Source organism: Buteo buteo, chromosome 8 (assembly GCF_964188355.1).
Source record: "Buteo buteo chromosome 8, bButBut1.hap1.1, whole genome shotgun sequence".
NCBI lineage: Eukaryota > Metazoa > Chordata > Aves > Accipitriformes > Accipitridae > Buteo > Buteo buteo.
Genome location: NC_134178.1, coordinates 40,459,789 through 40,480,173, shown reverse-complemented (window position 1 = coordinate 40,480,173; position 20,385 = coordinate 40,459,789). Strand labels below are relative to the sequence as shown.

Here is a 20,385-nt window from a genome sequence, read left to right as displayed (position 1 = left end):
CAGAACTGAAGAGAACTTGCCAATGGCTTCCGTCAGCACCATGATATTTAATGTCTTGTGGCATTTGGAGGACAGAAATACCTAATATCACAAAACCCGGTGCTTGGTGACTAATATGCGGTGCTCTGCTTGGCTGGATATCAAAGTGGCTGTACCTGAGCAAACAAATTTGGGTACACTTGCAGCAGTTGTACTGTACGTCAATTCTTTTCTCCTGTTTGGGACTAGTATTAAAAATTCCTGTTAGAAGTGAAGATTGCTGCTGTAGGAACTGCTATAAACATATGCAAACATAGTGACCTCAGTTTTAGCTTCTGGCAAATCCTGCATGGTCATTAATTGTCTGAATTTTCCCTCTACATCAGAATAGCTCCTGAGAAGTTCTGCCTTCCTGGAGTCCCTTTCCCACTGCACATCTTACAGTTCTTGTGGCTCTTCACTTACCTTACTAGATCTCTCTCTCAATCTTGGACTTTGAGTACATTCTAGTTTACAGGTGCTGCATGCAGTGAAGATGTGGGTGAAATTTTTATTCCACTGAATCTGAACCAAAGTTATACACAGGGAATGGGTTATGATGAAAAGGGAATAACCTTACAGAGATTTACAATAATGACCATCACAAGCTCTGTTGTCAAACTTAAGATACCTAGGCCTCAATTTACATGAAGTAATTTTAAAATACAAAAAAGACTTGCTTCCAATAAAAAAGAAGAAAAAAATCAAAGCAGTAATTTCCAAACAATACATGGGAAATGCAGTTCTGTATTAATCTTCTAAAAGTCTAGTCAAAGTCTAAACTATAAATAATGAATGGTGGAAATAGTTAAAGAATGAGGGCAATTTCAACTTTGACCTTCTGTGGCTGCATATTTAGGTGTGGGAAAGTGGAGCTTGTTTAACCAGCTTGCTAACAAACAGCCTGATCCATTGCTAGAGAACTAGAATGCCTTGAATTTGTGTGAGTGTTGTAAAGTCCATAGGAACAGATGTAATTTAGTGTCATATTATGCTAAAAGCTTACTGATATCATGTTTCTTCCTGAAACACACCTGTCTGCTTTCCTACTGGAAAATAACCTTCTCTGCTAGTAACTTGTAAGAATTGTTCTAAGTCTACCCTTTTTTCCTTTTTTTTTTTACTTTTTTAAAAAAAAAAAAAGATACCCGGATGTAGAAAATGCAACCATATGAAAGAAGAAAAAGATAATTCATCCAAAGTATCATACCTATTGTTGGAAGTAGGTATGTATACAACTTGATAAGAGGCTCTCTTTTTTGATAATCCACTTTCAGTTCCAACAAGGCTTTATGATAAAAATGTGCAAATCTTCCTCGTTGCAAACTCTTGCAATCCTGTACCACATGGTTAACATTGTATTGTGGGCACTAATATTCTTACTGCTTTTATTCTCTACAGAAAGGAAGCCAAGTTGAATATGCTGTTAGACTGACTTAGCATGAGGGCAGCTGGTCTGATTTAACATATCACTTGTAAGCCTGGGCAAATAAAGAAATCTCTTGGTAAAAAAGACAAACTGGAACACAGAGAACACAAACATGGTTTAGAGTAGGAGGAAAATCTTTGTAGAACCAAACTGAAAATTTTCTGGCAAAAATTAAACACACAGATTAAAAAAAAGGCTTCTTTTGGGTCAGTCAAAATTTTGTGTCGGACATTATTAATGTAGTTTTTGAAAAGAGGAAGCTAGTGCATCCTCCTCTCTTCTTGTTCCTTAAAATGAATTTTTTTCAGACCAAAAGCCAGTGGTCTTAGACAAATCTGTTAATGCACTGAAATTAGATTTTACAATATTTAGAAAATTCACGTATTTCTTTTTCTCTGAAACTGTTCATTGAATTCAGCATTTCTGTGCAAATAGTTTTGGGGCCTGCTAAATAATTGGGTTTGGCAAACATATTGAGAAACACCCAATTCTAATCAATGACACTTGCTTTTCTCCTAAGGAAAAATACAGGTTTAAAACACATGAATGTGTTTAGGTTTAAATCAAAATTATTATCTATTTTCTGAAGCCTTTAGCACCAGAGCAGTCTGAAATGCTGTTCTACATTCTTACTGCCTTGTAGCATGTGTATGATCACACAAGTTACATGGCGTGCTTTTCTTTAACAGTTATGCAGAATGTGTTCTTATATGAGCTGCCATCAAACACAAAACGTGTATACGTATTCCTTTTGAATAAGTTGTTATCTGAAAGAAAGCCTAAGTTTCTTGGCCATCTTTTGCTTTTGCCTGCCTGCCTGACAGACTAACCTGTCTTGGCTTTAGTGCCTTCTTGCAGAAGTGAAGATGTTTACCTGATGGCTTCTGTTCCAAGTTGTGCCTGGCAGATTTGGTAAGTGCCCCCTCTGTCTTTCACCTACATTCAAAACCATGTGTTCACTGCTGATCAATAATTAACTCCTTGTTTGCCCATGAAAGTCCTTTCACCCTGTACTAAACAAAGTGTGCTTGCTGGACCATTGTGCATTGATTGGTGTGTTTGAAAAAGAGAGAGAGAGAGATCTGTGTTAGGGCGTTACTAGCAATCAATTCAATAATTGTTTTACAACTTTTTCTTCTCTATACCAGCTCCCTCTCAGTCACTATAATACAGTTGTTAAAACTGATGGCAGCCATCAGTATATGGCTGCCTGCTAGCATTTACAGTAGCGTTTGTGATGAAGTAGAATCAAGTTTATGATGGGTCCTGATCTATAATCTGCAGAAAGTTGCAAATCACCACTTTACAGCTCTTTTAAAGAATTATCTGTTGTTGACTGCTCAGACTCAGCCTAGGCTATTCTGGGTGGAAAACTGGCAATACCAGTTAAAGGTCAGTCTTAGAACAGTACTGTGAGTATACTCTTTTAGTATGTTTTCACACGTTGCATAACAAGAATCAGGACCTTAATTACTGAGTGTCAGAACAGACAGTAATCTTCCCCAATTAGAAGATGCAGACCTGCTTTTGGTGTTTAAGAGTATTGCCTATGCTTCTCTTTCCATGCTTTCTTTTCATTTGGCATTTCACTATCAGTACATCTCAAAGGTACTGCTTAGTTTTGGGAATAACATTGTTCGTTGTGCTGTAGAGATTGTTTTGCCAGTATGGACTAGACCTGTGCTCCTCCATGCATGGCTTTTGCCCACAAGATCTTTTGATGTTGCTGGTGACCAAATATAAATTACATTTGAACATGTGGGTAAGCAATAGGATAAAATGTGAAGCTTGCTGCATGTGTAGTGTTGTGAAGTAGAAGAAGCTAAGATCATGGCTATATATACAAATAGACAACAAAGTTGCATTGTCTTGGAAGACTTCAGACTGAAGAATGTATTCTGTAGTCACTTATGTGACTAATAGTAATAGCTTGCAGGCAACCAATGCTAACTAAAAAAATTATATGTATTAGAATTTCACCATGTCAGGCAGAGGATATAATTGCAGATATTAGAAATCAGTGGTCAGGTGAAAGGGAACAAGATCTTTGGATTGTTAATAATGCTTTTCAGAACGCTGTGAAACTTCCCAAAGTCTAGAGGAGACAATGTGATGCAGTAGCTTAAAGAAAAGAAAGAAACCTAGGCTGACCCAGCTAATTTCAGGTGGCTCGATCTTATGTTGATCCCAAGAGGTGCTGGAAGAGGAGAAAGTAAGGGAGTAGCCAATATTGGGCTTCCTGTTCTTAAAGGATTAAAGAAGGGTAATACATGCTAATCAGTATAGCTTAATGGAAAGTATATCTGGTCTAATTTGATACTCTTTAAAACTATTCAGTATTATCAGCCACCCTTGTAAAAGTAATTTCACTGGTGTAATGCATTTTTAATTCCTTTTATCACTTGATTGGTATTGCACAATTCACTGGCTAAGAAATTTGAAAAATGCAACTCCCAAATTCATCAAAATGGATAAAAGAGAAGTAACTGATGTCAGCCTTGATGTTTCTCAGCTCACAGAGCAAGAGGTTTTAAGCAGGTATTTTGGGTGTTAATTTTTAGCCTGCAATATTTTAGCTTTTATTACAGGGAAGAATAAGTATTAGAAACCTATAATGGAAAATTCAAATTCAAACACTTAGTTCATTAAACAAAATTACAGGAAGACTTGTTCAAATTGTTTAATTTCTTGTTTAATTTCATCTCCTCAGCCAGGCTCATAAGAATACAAGAAGGTCTTCAAATCCCTGTATGGGAAGGAGCTTTAGGAGCAGTGTTGTAAAGCCCAATGGGTGAAGATTGGACTCAAACATGAATCAGCTTCTGTTCTGATAAAGATGCATGGTATTTTCTGTGTACTTTTGTGTGAATGTTGAAGACCTGGAGATGAGACAAGCTAACTTAAAAGCGAAGATGGTTTAGATTTAACAGAATGTGCCAGGCATTTCAGCACCAGCTGCTTCCCATCACTTCTGGATCAAAGGAAGGAATTGTCCATCTGCCCAGAGATTTCTTTCACAAAATCTAAATTAGAGGCATTTTCACACCAACTATCAAACTCTTAAGCACCAGCATTAGAATAGATCCTGAGCCAAAGATGAGATTGGGACCAGAGTAGAAATGAGACAAATACTATAACTTTTTAATTAAAAATTATTGAAGTAGTTTACCAAGGATTATGGTGAGTTCTTTAATGAAAACAATAATTAATTTGTAATGAAATACTATTGGACTGTCTTTGCCTAAGATTTTTCTCTTCAATATCAGGGCACACATTCTGGTCCAACTTAATTGTTGCTGGACCCTGGATTTTTAATCCTTTTCATTTATAACGTATGTGTCAAAGTGGCTCATGGGAACAAGTCATTAACTACATGCAGATGCAGTAGGAGGTAATTTAAGTTCAATTTGCTGCCTTGAAACTGTTCCATGATGTCTGTAGTTTTAACGCTGTCTAAATGATCACAATTGTTTTCAGGTTTAGGCACCAAACTCTTCTGAAGTTTGGTAGGGAGCATTCAGCTATTGGTCTTCATCAGTGTTTCTTCAGCCATCTTCCCTATCTCTTCTAAGGCCATGTGTTACTATATAGTTTGGATAGAAGTAACCAACCTGCCAGTTAGACCATTCTGCTGTTGAACAATATATCAAACCTAGAACTGATTGGGTTTTCTTTTGAAGTAGTCTGAGGAAATGTTGTCCTTATTTTTGTCTGGATCTGGAGTGGAATTATTTTGATATGGGGTTTTAGGTAATTTCTTCATGAAAACATTAGCAAAACACTATTGAAAAAGTTGTGATCTTCCATCCATGAAAAATATAGGTAGAGATTTTTCTTTTTCCAGTAATCCCAGTGTACAGGAAACACACTCAACAATTTTCTTGTTTTGACAAACTTCTCAGCACTGGCAAAGGTAGGGAAACATTTCTGGTGATATAGTTGACATTGGTATTTAGTGTATCAAAAGGTATTTTCTTAATCATTTCTCTTTAGATAAATGTCAACAGATCCTAATCAAGACTAGATTAGAAGGATTCTGACTACGGGTAAGTCTTCTGGCTGACCTGTTAGCTGCCACTGAGAAGCCAGTTCGTTATCCATTACCTGAGATACTTGAGAGTGTAGTAGGAACTAAACTGAAGCTGCCAACACGTTTGGAAAGGTTACAGACTTACTATTATGAGTATGCAGTATATGTACTAGATTTGAATTAGATTTAGCTCTTCTGGTCCCCACACCTAATCCCTCATCATTTTGCTTTCTAACTGGGAATGATTTCTTAGGAGATGTAGCATCTAATGGAAATTTCCATCAGTACCAGCCATGTGCTGGGTTTCTACTTTCTGGGAAGATAAAAAATATGCCCCCCTTCTTCCTACCTGTGCAAGTCAAATATCCTGTAATTGTAAGTAATTGTTTTCTGCCTCTGATAGCCTGCTGCTTCAGTAGACAATGACCCAACCACAGTCTGTAGTGGGGCTAAAGCTGCTTCTCCTTGGTGCTTGTCTCACTGAAGATGGTGTGGAGGAGGGGAGGGAAGGTAGTTTAAACAGTTTTTTTTATCTCTGTTGGATCCCTGTCAGCAAGGGGAGGAGGAGGTGAAGAGCAATGACCTGAGCATAGCAAATGCTGTTACCCTCTTGCATCACAATTATTTCATTTCTGAGGGGAAGTTAGAAGCAACAACAGCAATAAAAGCAGCGGTTTCTGCCTTGTCTTCCAGAGCAGTATCAACAGGCATCTGTACCATGACACTCCACTGCATGCGTCTTTTTCTTTTGCTTCTGCTTGGTTCATGGTGGCCAGACTCAGTGAAGCATGTGGTGGGAGCTGTGAAGGTCAGGGAGCACTATATAGCTGCTCAGATCACTAGCTGGACCTACAAACCGGAGTCTGAGGAAAAGTCCAGGTAACAAAGTACAGGACAAGAAGGATGAAACTAGTCCTGTCTTGTGACTGAAAGTGTTTTATGTTTTCTGTCTCCTGTGGAATTTTAGAGCCCAGGAGGACTTTAGTGCCTGATCTCTTGACTTCAGAGGAACTTGTATGGCTTTAAACAGCATGATCTGAACTGGAGCCAGTGAACCATTAAAAGCTCCTTTTCATTTATTTCATTAGTGGATAGAAATATTTTTATGCTTTCAGAGCACTTCAGTTAAATAGGTTCCAGGGCTTGCTTTTATCATGTTCTGTGTGGGTTGATGTTTGGGTTTTTTTAATGTAATTATTTTAGGTATATGGATTTTGAGCAATGTTAAGTTGAGCTATGGTTTGGTAAGATTTTGAAAACTTTCAGACTTTAGAATTTGATGAAGGAAAAAATATGTTCCTACTATCACTTTCACTTAAATCAGATCACGATGAACTTTGGAACTAGCTACATTGTTTCTGAGTTGTTCAGTAGTTTTTGTGAAACGTCCATCCTGGGTTCTGCCAAGTAAAGGTTGTAGGGTCAAGCATTGTAATACTGCATTAAGTGAAAATATGAATTATTTTTTTTATAGCATTGCAGAATGGCCAGCCTACATACATATGCAAATCAAGCGTATAAAATCTTATTTGTATTACCACTATTATCCTTAGGATTATAAACACTGCAAGTGTAATGCTACAGATGACAAAACTTGGACGTAATTTAAAATTCTGTTTAAATTAGGCTTCATTCTTATGCTGTATTCACTATAGTCACCATACACAGTTTTTATTTGTTCATGAAGTGGCATGAAATGGTACAAATTATTTGTTCCCCTACATTGAAGGGTGTATTTGGATGCTACTGCATTTTTTTATATAGGTGCATGGCTTGTTTTCTTTATTTTTGCTTAGTTTGTGATTATTTTTTTTTAAATATATATTGCATTTCTGGATGTTATGGAAAGGACATTTCCAGTTCAGATTTAGACTTTCTAACTATTCTTTTTTCAAGACTTAATTAAAACAAAGTTTCTATGCTTTCTAAAATTCCCCTTGGAAGCGTAATATAACTGGTATAAGCATAATGTCAAACTGGCAAGACAGAAGAAAACAGGATTTAAATGTAGGACTAATAGCCAAATGCCATTTAAGTATTGACCTGGGCATGTGAATTTAGTAGTTAGAACTTCATTCTCATCTGCACTGGATGCATCAATATAAGCATCAACTGCTGTTTCATTAAACATCACATTGTGCGTACGCTGTTTTCGTGCAGTAGAGACCCACAAGACTGCCTAAAACCTCAGCTGAAATACTCTGTGATTAGCTAGGAGTTTTTCATGCACAGTGCCTATTGAGATATCTTGCATAAGTATTTAGAGCAAGTCACATCCCAAATGGGTCTGATGAACTTTGTAGAGCTTATAGAAATTTCACTCCAAAAAAACCAAACAACACAAAGATACTCGCTAAGGAAGAGCTAATGGCTTGGATCCCAAAGGCATTTGGGTATGTAACTTGCTCTGATTTCAGTAGAAGCTGAATGTCTAAATACAGTGTAAGAATCATAGGTTGCTGCTTTTGGTTCGAAATAACTGAGTAGAGGCTGGAATGAAAATGGGTTCTTCCTGAACTATTTCCTTAATTTTCCAGTCATACAGACTAGGAAAGGACACTTAACTTCTCTGAGTGTGAGTTGTCTTCATAGAGATTTATTTGTTACCATGTACAAGTAATATTTATAAGACACTTCAGAGCAAAGTGACAGTGTATTATCTGTGCATGCAGTGTTGCTGCTGCCATTCCCAAAAGTTATGACCTGCTTGTGTAGTTTGAAATTTCTGAAGTGTTAGTAGGCTAAGTATTTTGTTCCTTCTAGCTATACAACTGACATTGTTAAATTTCCTCTTCTACACCGCAGTGTTATGTGCATATACTGTTGAACATTGCCATATTAGGGCAGCACTTGTCAATGAAGTTTATAGATCGGGTTCTTCTCCTTAAAGAGTGAAACAAAATTTTATCAGTGATTTTAAAGAGAGGGGAGTCAATTGAAACATGAACTGCTTCTGCCTGCCTCTTCTGTTGCGAGAGTGTCGCAGAGGGATTTACAAAAGATCTCTGCAAAAAGAGATCTCCCCCTTTTGGACCCCGGATGTCACTGAAGCGAGCTCACTGTGTTATTTTTGCCTAGCCTCTCTATGCTTGAGCTCCCAATCAGCTCCCCACTATCAAATGTCCCTGAAAGGGCATTACAAAAAAAAAAAAAAGGCAAGTGGAATTACTGTTGGATCCAGTCATTATACATACTATAAGAAATCAACCAGTAAATGTGAAACTAAATACAGGCTATTATCCCTCCAGCCCTCTTCTCATCATTATTTCCATTCCAGAAGTATTGTGTGCTGGTTTCCTTCTGCTTGCCTAAATATTTTCTATGAAAACATTGTGCGGTCTACTGGGTGCCTGATTCATTTACATAATAAGATTATAGATACTTGCAGTGTTTCTCAGCAATTTTCTGACTTGCTGTGAGATTCTTAGTTGTTGTCAGGGAAGAGTTTTGTGCTTGCCTCCAAGGTCGTTGCTGCTACAGGAGCTTGCTGTTAATGCTGTTGTAGAATCCTTGTAGTGAGTCTTAAAAGTTCAAGCATGGGGCTGAGTAAAGAGAAATTCAGGTTTCTTTCACTGTGTTTTGTCAGATGCTTTCTAGGTTAAACGTGGTCAAGACATCTTCCTCTGTGTCTTAAATGGACAAAACAAAGACATCTTCATCGCAGAATCAAAAGGACCTATAAAAATCACCAGCAAAATCAGGGGTAAACAGTACTAGGTACTGTAATTGAATGTCTAATATGAAATGGCCTAGCTCAGGAACATCATAGATTCAGTAGATTAAGAGGGAGAGGGGAAGACACTACAAAGAGTTGGACTGTGTACCTTGCCTTCAGCAAAATGTGCAAGTGATTAAATGTAATTCCAGGATTCATTTTCTGAGAAATCCATTAAACAGCAATGGCATCTCTGAGAATCTTTGTCCTTTTAATTTTTTTTAACTCTTTTGGTTTCAGGGTGGAACTTTCAGATCCTGTGTTTAAGAAAATTTCTTACAGAGAATATGAAGTGGATTTTAAAAAAGAAAAGCCAGCAAATATATTTGCAGGTAAACAGGAAGGGAATGTTCTGAGTATTTTTGTTTGTTGCTTGTTACAAAGCCAGTAACAAGCTAAGAAAGCTTGTGGTTTTGTGGCCATTGTTTTGCACATAAACCAAATAGCCACAGTGGATGAGGTGTCTACAGTGCACTAGGCTTTAGAAGGCCATAGAGAGGTTGGATTTTCAGAGGCTGGGTCTCAGTACTATCTGCAATTTAATTGTATGGTACAAAGTCATTCCTTTTGTTTTCAGCATCTGATGAGACTTCCCATACACATTTAGACTTGTACAGCACAGCTATAAATTCACATGGAAGAAGCTTAAGGCCTGAGGCTAAATATGTTTCTGATAGATCAGTGGAAAGGAAAAGAAAAACTATGAGCTTGGGTGCGAAAGATGTTCCTTTGCCTTTGTGTCTGTTACTGCTTGAAGATGCTTTAAATGGATGGAGGCAAGTTCTTGTACTTATGCTATACATGAGTATGGTACTTGTGTTCTGATACTTATGCAGAGTACTTACATAGTCTGTCTGCACTTCATATGAATAGATAACTTCAGATGTTAGGTGTTCAGATTTAGATTTCAAAGTAAATGTGTGTGAGGTTGGTAGTATGAAATTTTTACAAGTTGCCCTGAAAGGTCTAGTCTATGATCTGATTCCTTTCAGTTTTGTTTGTTCTCCAGTGTTTCTTGAAACTACTTTTTTCTTTTCAGAGAAATTTACAAAATAGTTTACAAGGAAAGAGACTAACAAGCCAAAGGTTGTCTTAGCAGGTTTCTTCCATTGCTTATTTTTGCACATGGGGAGTAGGGATACAAGCCCCTCTTGAAACCTTTTGCAGGCTATGCCTCAAGAAATTTGCAACGTGGAACTGATTATTTCTTGAGATAACATTTTGGGATTGAAAGATCTTTTTGTTCTGTGACTTCTGGCATTGAGAGTGCTATTCAAAGAAATGTGCTTGAATGCCTTTCTGTAAACTCTTAAACTATAAAATGTCTGCCTTCCTAAAAATGTTTAATTAAATTGTATGTGAAGGGTTCCTAGAAATTCCCAGTGAACCTCAACATGAACCTTTTGATAAAATTTTCTGTATCTGGAAATAACTTTTTTTTCCCCAAATCTACCATTTTCCTGTGCTTTGTAAGTGCTAGTTGCCAGATATACAATTTATAACATTCCTGACTATGAGCTGCAGGTTTTAAATCCCACATGCCTTTTTGTGGGTAAATCTTCATTGCAGTGGTATTACATTCGCTGCCTGTATTAATTTTGCACTTGTACTTTGAGAGCTCACGTTCCCTAATGGAGGGAGAGAATTTATTGTTTCACTGAACATACTGTTTTGCTCACATTTTCCTCTCTCTTTAACTTGAATAACTACAGGGCTTCTGGGACCAACTCTGCGTGCTGAAGTGGGAGATACTTTAGTAGTTCACCTTAAGAATATGGCTGACAAGCCGGTCAGTATTCATCCCCAAGGCATAGTTTACAACAAAAATGCAGAAGGTAAATACTATAAAAGCTCCATGTTTTGTTCACTTACTTGTAGACTATGGCACGAAATATTGAGAGGGGCCCAGACCAATGTTTGAGGATATGTGTAACACAAATATCTGTTGATCCTGGATTAAAACTTTACACCCATTGTTAGCTCCTTTCTTGTTCATCAGTGTAACGCTAGGAATATGAGTGTCATCTGACACGTACAGTCTCCTGACCAGCTGCCTGTGTTCTACAACTGTTTCACAGAATCACAGAGTGGTTGTGGTTGGAAGGTACTTCTGGAAGTCATCTGGTCCAACCTCCATGTAACCGCAAAATACTCTATTCAAGACATGTAAACTCTTAAATACAGGTCTAAAAAAAACTTTTCCAAATCCCTTGCAATAACGTACATCAAGCCTTTATTGGTAAAGGTAGTTGACAGTGTTGATCATGTTGTTCTGATACTCAGCATGTCATGCTCAGCTTTGTGGTGTTTAGCTCCTGGAACCCTCATGAGACTAGCAAAAAGAGATCTAAACCATGACCAATTTGACAGTTAAATGTCTGCACTAGCACAAAGTGAGTTTGCCCATGCTTCTTGGATTGCCATGCCCCCTGGGTGCTGAGCCAGAGCTCTGACCTGCAATTTATTCAAGACTTTGTTGTGTCAATACAAAAAGAGTTTCACAACCCCATCTCATGGAATTGAACAAAATGTGTTGCTGGAAGTGATAGGCAGTTCAGTTTGACTATCTTATTAATGTGCCTTTTGCATCTAGGATTTTGATTCTCTGGCTCCTCTTCATCATATTGCAGATTTGTTGGATATGGTAGGCATAGATATGAGCCATTACTGCCATCTGGATATGCAGTGCACAAAAGATCTAAGGCAGCAAGGCAATGCTAGTTTGCGCAATGGCTTTATGAGAGATAATTAGAAAGTTTGACAAGGTGGGTGATATTCCTCCACAGAGTGTCAGTGAGCAGAGGCTGAAGCTTCATGCCATCCTAACCCTAGTCAGACTGGTGAAGAGCCCCACCTTTTGGCAGTGATGACAGTTCTAGGAAATCTTTATAAGAAACAGGATTGTGGAATAGCTACTCTCCCCTATGCTACTCTCCACAATGTGAGTGGAATCATGAGTAGGAGGACATTCCAGATGCTTTAATTGCTCTTTGTCTTCATGTCACCCTACTGACTCTTTTCTTGGCAGGCTCCCTGTATGATGACAGAACATCATCTGCAGAAAAACGAGATGATGCTGTACTTCCAGGCCAGGTCTACACGTATGTGTGGGATATAACAGAAGAAGTTGGTCCAAGAGAAGCCGACCTTCCTTGTCTTACTTACGCATATTATTCTCATGAGAACATGGCAATGGATTTTAATTCTGGTCTGATTGGAGCACTGCTTATCTGTAAGAAAGGTAATGAATGCTTTAAGACTACTGTAAGGTAATATAGTTTCATTTCTTAATAAAGTTAAGGTTTTATGATAATGAGGGAAGATATATTGTTTTCCTTTTCACATCTTTACATGCAGTGTAAGTAAATGGTTTTCAACATCTTTCTTTTAGATGTTAAATTTTTTCATGCAGATTGTCGTGGCTTAACCCCAGCCAGCAACTAAGCACCACGCAGCAGCTCACTCTTTTCCCCCCCCAGCCAGTGGGATGGGGGAGAGAGTCGGGAAAAGAAGTAAAAGTCGTGCATTGAGATAAGAAAGGTTTAATAGAACAGAAAAGAAGAAACTAATCATGATAATGATAACTAATAAAAAGACAGTATTAATAATAAAAGGATTGGAATATACAAGTGATGCACAATGCAATTGCTCACCACCTGCTGATCGATGCCTCGTTAGTCCCCGAGTGGCAATCCCCCCCAGCCCCACTCCCCCCAGTTTATGTACTAGACGTGATGTCACATGATATGGAATACCCCTTTGGCCAGTTTGGGTCAGCTGCCCTGGCTGTGTCCCCTCCCAACTTCTTGTGCCCCTCCAGCTTTCTTGTTGGCTGGACATCAGAAGCTGAAAACTCCTTGATTTTAGACTAAACATTACTTAGCAACAACTGAAGACATCAGTGTTATCAACATTCTTCTCATACCTAACTCAAAAACAGCACTATACCAGCTACTAGGAAGAAAATTAACTCTATCCCAGCTGAAACCAGGACACAGATCCATCCTGTAATTATAGGGTGGACAGAGTGTGCTATTAATAGATACATTTGCCTGTACTGGTTGTGTTTTCCATTGCTTAACTGCTATATATATGACCTCAAATTTCCTGTCTTAGAATAAATATTTTTTAAAGCTTCATTCAAAATGGTTCAGCCATTCCAGAGAATAAGGCAAGAAATGTTTTTTTGTTTGTTTTTTTTTTTACCCAAGCCTTTTAAAGGCTGTCTGGTCAAGAGGCTGTAGCACTTTCTCTTCTGTAATGGGTTTGAAATCACAGAGCAGTGTGTCTTTTGCTAGTCACTTCAAAATATGGCCAAATTTGAACAGATTATAAGTCTTCAAGAATTGATTTGCATGTGATCAGGAGCTTGAGATTTTAGCAATTTGAGTCATTGAATTCCATCTTCACTAATATGAACTGATGTCTTGTAGGACTTGTAAATAACTGCTAGGTACATGCGACTGATTTGAGGGAAGTTTGAAACAGCGTACCACCATGTAAGCTACTTAAACTACTTTCTGGTGCCTTAAATCCTAAATTTTTCCTAGTTACATACCCTTCTTTTAGTGAAAGCTCTGTGAGTTATTTAGCTTGATCCTCTTTTCCCTGCAGTTTGAATCAAATGTTTTGTATAGGCTGCAGACTGCTTGGACTTGGACCTTGAAGCCTTCCTGAAAGTAAACATAAAACTGGTTCAGTGTGAGTTGTACAAGGGCACTCTTCTCACTGATAGATATCCATTTAATTGCAGAACACACCTACTCATATCACCTCAAGGGAGTGGCGCTAGTATTAATTATGTTCCTCCAGAAGATTTTTGAGAATTAGTGCTTTTAGTATTATCTAGGACTTGTTATTTTCCTAATTTTCTTGGGTTTTCTTTCTCTCTGTTCATGTGTATGTGTATGTGTGCATTTTATGGCATAATGGTGGAGTTAATATGGACAAGTGCTTTGGAATTACTTGCTTGCTTTCCTTCTCAGGCTTCTCAAATTCATGCATATATTGTGGACTTGAGTTGGATATGAGGTTGAGATGGATTGGTTTGACCACTACCTTGAAGACAATTTGAGCATATGTTTCTAGCTAGAGAAAAGACAAAGCTCATTAAATACACATTAATGCCGTTACATTGATGTGAAAACTGCTTTACTTCTGCCTCAAATTAAGACCTGTTGTTTCCTTTTTCATAGGAAGCCTAAATGAGGATGGGTCACAGAAACTTTTCGACAAGGAGTATGTACTGATGTTTGGTGTGTTTGATGAAGACAAGAGTTGGCAAAGATCAGCATCACTCAAGTACACCATTAATGGCTATACTGATGGAACATTACCAGGTACTGTTCAGGCTTATGTGAAATGAAATTAACATTGATGAAGACTGAATATTGCCTTTGTTTGCTTTTTATGCAAGAGAATAGGAATGTGGAAGAATGGGATACAGCCTTTTTTAGAACATGTCTGCGAGCATCTAAATTCTAGAAGAGAAACTGTGCCGCTGGAAGGAAGTTATGCCGTATTGCTGATAAGAACAAAAAGATTACTTCTAAGAAGAGTTCTGCTAGAAGAATGGATTACTAACTTTAAAAAATTATAAGAAATACCTGATTTTTTTTTTTTTTTAATTCAGCTGATGGGGGGAGACAGTGATGTGGTTAAGTGAACTGCTGGTTTTACAGCATGTAGAACACACTAGGTGAAGAACTTCCTGGAAGTGGAAAGTCAGTTACCATTAATTTATTTTTATTTTTTTTATCTCCTCCAGACAAGGACAGATCAGCTTTCCAAAAAAGGCTACTGTTTTTCATCCTTCTTACCCAGCTCACTATAAGTCAGGCTGTCACTTGCACGTAAGATTTAAACACCTATTTTCCACCAACATATAGAACTTTGGTATCTGTTCCATTTACAAGCTTCTGAAACTTCCTCTTGTTGCAGACACTGATCGCAGGTGTCAGAGATTTTTTTAACATTTTGAGCAAAGATTCACTTCAGACCTAGTGTGCATAGGGAACTTGCATGATTTGCCTGTATTCTGAACCCTACTTCCATTTCTCTTTCAGATTTAGAGGCTTGTGCATATGACAGCATTAGCTGGCATTTGATAGGAATGAGTTCCAAGCCAGAAATTTTCTCCATTCATATCAATGGCCAGTCCATGGAGCAAAGACATCGCAGAGTTTCTACTGTTAACTTGGTGGGAGGAGCATCAACCACAGTAAACATGACAGTGAGTGAGGAAGGAAGGTGGCTGATATCTTCTCTTGTCCAAAAGCACCTGCAAGGCAAGGAAACATCTATTTTAGGCAACTGTAGAGTTGTCCTTCTCTTCTTTACATCTCAAATGGCTTCTACTGTTTTGCAATGGTACAGTCACTATGTTTCAGATGGTTGTCATTTCACTAAGAAACCACTGGAGAACAGGGCATTCTGTTGGAATGAAAAGTGCACGATGAACTAAAAGGCATTCTTATCTGCAGCTTTACTGCTGTGTGCAGATCACAGAGCTGCAGTGAACTCCAGTGTCTAAGTTTCTGTGAGCTGTTCAGATAATCACTGTTATAAAATGCGTAAGGAACCATGTGTTCCATGAGAAACTGAGCACTTTCAGCTAAGGGTCACTCAATCTGATGCAAATATTTGCTGTTCATCATTTGAAAGTGGGTATCTCTCTCTGAGCAGTGATCAGAATTCTGTTCTAATGAATGAGCTAAATGCCTCTCTTACAAGACCTGGAAGACATGTTTTGAGAAAAAAGAAAAAAAAAAAGAAAAAAAAAAGGAAAAAAAACTATCTATCTGTTCAGCTGGTATTTTCAAAGAGGGCTAGTTGAGAGAGCTTCTGTATTCCGTTTGATTAATATGGTCTCCTTGGAAGGCTCCCAGTCTATATATACAGTCTACAAGGATGCAGCCTTTTCAAGCCTGAAAAGATGGCAATCAGATGAACAAAAGCTTGCTGACAGGCTTAGCTAAAGAAATAAGAAATGCAGTTGAAGTGGTAAGGTTCATAAAATGGAAAATCACTATGGTATTGTTTCTTCTCAATTAGCTGGAATGCACGGTTACCTCACTATAAGAGACTGTGGGGACAAAGATGTGAAGAAGAGTCGTCTCTCCTATAAAGAACGTCTTATGGTCAAAAGCTGGGAATATTTCATTGCTGCAGAAGAAGTTACTTGGGATTATGCCCCAACTATTCCAGACAGCCTTGATAAGTAAAATAATACTTCGTCAACATTATATGGAATGTTAATATGAAATCATAGAATAATTCAGGTTGGAGAGGACCTCTGGAGATCCAATAGCAAAGTTGGATCCAATGGCAAAATTAGATCCAGTTGCAGAGGGCCTTATCCAGTTGAGTTTTCATTTTCTCCAAGAATGGAGACTCCTCAATTTCTCTGGGTACCTTTGCAACCTCACGGTGAAAAAGGTTTTCGTTATATCTAATCAGACTTTCTCATGTTGCACCTTGTGTCTGTTGTGTCTCATCTCTTCGCTATGCTACTCTGAGGAGAGTCTGGTTCTGTTTTCTCTATAATCTCGCATTTGACAGTTGAAGATTAAAATAAGATGTTCCCTTAGCTGTGTCTTCGCACAACTGCATAAACTGAGATTTTTTGCTTCTATGTCATGTGCTCTAGGTCCCTAATCACTATGGTGGCTCTCCACTGTGTGTCAATGACTTTCTTTGCTGAGGAGCCCAAAAGTAGACACCTTCTTTTGCCTCTAACAGGGAGCCCAAAATATGAGGATGACTTAGGAAATGCCCTAAGTAGCATACAAGCCTATTTTCTAAATTACTTTTCAATATGAATTCTGCTGAAATAAACAATCCTTAAGAGGAAGGGAACAGGAGGGAATATTTCTGGAGAACAGAAGTTTTTAAAAGTTCAGTACAATAACGTGTTTAGGGAATGGGAGAGAGGTCTCTCTATGGCACCAGTGTAGGTGTAGTAGAAGTCATAATAAGTAAGCATATTGGGCTATTTTGTTCAACCTAAGGTAAATACAAGGAATTCTATAACATACTTGAGGTCATAGTACACAATGCTGCCAGTGCACTGTGAGGTTAAATTTGCAAACTGTCCATTCCCCACTGCTAGAGTACTGGTGACTTTACAAGCTGATGTTCATAAGAACCTTTAAGGATTTAAGCAGAACAAGACAAATTCCTTACCCTGTATGGGGTTATAGTTTCATGTAACTCCTTAGAATATAGTGTTCACGTAACTCTTCAAGTATTCCTCCTACTTTAGTATGATTTGCTTCTCTTCTTATTTGCTCTCGGACTCCATGGAGGAAACTTTTATATCTTTCCCTGCTTGTTACATGGCATTATTTAACCACCTCAGTGCTCTGATTTCTTCCTCCTTTGTTCAAAATTAGAGTTTATCCCTGTTCAGTAACCTTTTTTTGAAGCACAAGTGACCAGGACAAACACGTTACTCTGTTACTTCGCAGTATTTATCCTAGTTTTGCTCTCTCAGCATTAACAATTCTAATGTTTTTAAACCTGAGTGTACAGTACTTATTGTATGGTGCTGACTGGGATTAAGATTATATGTTCCTGTTTTACCTAGAGTCTTTGCTACTGTAAGCAAATTGTTTATTTTTTCTATGCTCAGCTATACCTTTGTAAAAGGAGAACAGTGATTTCTGCTATCTTACCTTGAAAATGTAGCTGCTGCTTCAGTTTGTTTCTTTCTTGCATGTATACCCTATTAAATTAAATATAAACTCTGATACTAATTAGTCATATGTGATACTAAAACACAAAAAACATTCCAAGCTGCCTCTTACCTAATTTAGGTTAGAGTTTGGGGTGAAGAACATTAGGTTAGTTTAGGGTTTGGATTTTTTTTTCAAGCAGTGAGGTTTCTACCAGTTGCTTGAGTACTAATTCTGTATTCTAATAGATGTCACTGTTCAAGTTTTGTTGATTGTTTGTCTTTTCCTTTATTTTTAAGACACTATAAAGCGCAGCACTTGGACAACTTCTCAAACCTCATAGGTAAAAAGTATAAAAAGGCTATTTTTAGGCAATATACTGATGCCAGCTTCACTAAACGTCTGGAAAATCCTCGTCCCAAGGAAACTGGAATCTTGGGCCCTGTTATCAGAGCGCAACTCAATGACAAAGTCAAAGTAAGTAACATAAATTCAGAGATTATTTATACTGTAGCATAATTTTTGGTTGGGCAGAGATACAAAAGAGCTAGTTTGATTTGGTTTTTTGGTCAAAAAATATAGCTAATGTTATAAATTGGCCCTGTTAAAAGGTATGATCACAAGTGACAGTGTTTACCTTAAATTTTTCAGCATTCCCTCTATAGTTTCCATGATTGTGCTTTATTTTACAACATAAACATACTTCATTTGCACTCTTTGTAAAATATATTTATATGTTGACACTGGTCCAAAATGGGAAAAAGCTACACCCAGCTGGACTTCTGGGGGGATTTGGATGTGAGGCCAAACTTCATGAGCCCCTCATTCCTTATGTTATCTTTTCTGGCTGTTTTAGAAAATGGTACTCAGTTTTCATAGTTAAATGTTCTTTCATGGAGTAATGAAATGAAACTACAAAGCATCTGCATTACAAGCCTGTGCTGCTGTCACATCCACTTGTCTTTCTGTTGTCACTTGATGATGCATCACAAAGTTTCATGACCTTTAATTGCCACCATGACTTTGTGACTCTGAATTTGAATTTGAATTTAGCATGTTTCTTCTTTTTTTCTGGTTTCATCAAGAATAGGCAGGACATTTTGCCTTTTCCTCCCATATCCCATTTGAGTCTTGGAATATGGGACAAGATTTTTAAATCTGTTTAAATTTGTTTTCTCACATATTGAAGGTTCTTAAGAACTTTAGTCAATAACTTCATATTCCCTGAGGTAGTGTGTGCCTGGTAGCTGGAAGAACAAGTGTTCTTTTTAAATTTTCCAGACACCAGGTATAAGAAGCTGAACTTCACTCAATGGGCTCTACAAAGCCCAGCAACAGGGCACCAGCAGCATTTAGACTGTGGGTTTGTATTATCAGACAATATTTAAGACATCCCTTTGCCTTCCTGGGCTGAAATCAGGCAAATTCTGCTGTAGTTGAAACTTTGTTATGTATTCAGACAAGGATTTCCCAAATACTAAATTAATTTTTTTTTCATTTGCCTATCCATATAGATTGTATTCAAAAATAAGGCCAGTCGACCCTACAGCATTTACTTCCACGGAGTGACGCTTTCAAAGAATGCAGAAGGAGTTGATTATCCTCTGGATCCCACAAGTAAGAAATTTGTGAATTACATTTTGTGTACCACTAACTGTTGCGGAGGGTTTCATTGCTTTGAAGGAGATGCTGTGGCTAGGAATGTGCATGACTGGGACACCTCAAGTCTGTGCTCTGCTTCTGCTGACCTGTTGTGTTGCCTTACAGAAAAACCAAGGTATTGTCTACAAAGCATAGACAAATACCCTTTTTTGGTGTCTTAGTTTTCTGTTCTTGTTTGTGATTTTAGAGACACAAAAGTCCATGTTGAACTTCAGTTATCTCAGAGGTAGCTTGAAATGGCATAACTGCACTAGTTTCATTAAAAGGTGCAGCCTGATGTTATATAAAGATCTGGCTCTAAGTTCATATCATTACTGTTCTCCTTTATTTTTCCTTAGGCAATGGCACCCAGAGTAGAGGAATTGAACCAGGGAAGACATACACTTACGAATGGAAAATTGCTAAAATGGACCAACCCACTGCACAGGATGCACAATGTATTACAAGGCTATATCATAGTGCTGTAGATATTGAGAGAGATATAGCCTCTGGACTCATTGGCCCACTTCTGATTTGTAAAAGTGAAGCATTGACACAGAAGGGTGTGCAGGTAACATGTTTAGCAACCTTTCAGAGATAGATTTTGTTCAAATAATATTATTTGATCTACAGTGAATTTGGTTTTGCTCTGGGAGAGTGGTCCTCTTTGCCGTCTGTTGAAATCTTGCTCAGCAAAGACTTGAGCATCGCTCGGGAGAAAAAAAATGTCAAAAGCTTGTGCTCAGGTCAAACCAGGAGGCTTGTCCTTTTACAGAGAGCCCGGTCATATACCATCTGCTTATCAGCAGCGCTAGTGGCTTGCTCAGTGCTCCACCACAGGCTGGTTGCAGTAGTAGGATTGTCACCTTGAAGTCTT

At 38.0% G+C, this 20,385-nt stretch overlaps 1 protein-coding gene and 1 long non-coding RNA gene across 5 annotated transcripts in view; one reads left to right on the top strand and one right to left on the bottom strand.

The window, feature by feature from the left end:
* The window catches only part of F5 (coagulation factor V), a 39,494-nt gene that overhangs the window by 131 nt on the left and 18,978 nt on the right, over positions 1-20,385 (top strand). The window contains exons 1-12 of one of the 4 annotated variants that reach the window (XM_075034321.1): positions 93-195; positions 1,163-1,244; positions 2,293-2,359; positions 9,433-9,524; positions 10,905-11,027; positions 12,221-12,433; positions 14,388-14,531; positions 15,258-15,479; positions 16,246-16,411; positions 18,167-18,344; positions 19,382-19,484; positions 19,868-20,079. In XM_075034321.1, coding sequence (XP_074890422.1) covers positions 1,190-1,244; positions 2,293-2,359; positions 9,433-9,524; positions 10,905-11,027; positions 12,221-12,433; positions 14,388-14,531; positions 15,258-15,479; positions 16,246-16,411; positions 18,167-18,344; positions 19,382-19,484; positions 19,868-20,079 — 1,575 coding nt within the window. In that variant the 5' untranslated portion in view covers positions 93-195; positions 1,163-1,189. Of the gene's footprint in view, positions 1-92; positions 196-1,162; positions 1,245-2,292; positions 2,360-5,476; positions 5,494-6,170; positions 6,357-9,063; positions 9,195-9,432; positions 9,525-10,904; positions 11,028-12,220; positions 12,434-14,387; positions 14,532-15,257; positions 15,480-16,245; positions 16,412-18,166; positions 18,345-19,381; positions 19,485-19,867; positions 20,080-20,385 lie in introns of those variants that run through there. The other 3 variants (XM_075034320.1, XM_075034322.1, XM_075034318.1) reach the window with 3 other exon arrangements.
* LOC142033836 (uncharacterized) lies at positions 11,042-14,437 on the bottom strand. The gene is made up of 3 exons (XR_012651350.1): positions 13,751-14,437; positions 12,358-12,422; positions 11,042-12,247 (listed from the first exon to the last, which is right to left on the bottom strand). It is a non-coding gene; the product is annotated as an uncharacterized LOC142033836 (long non-coding RNA).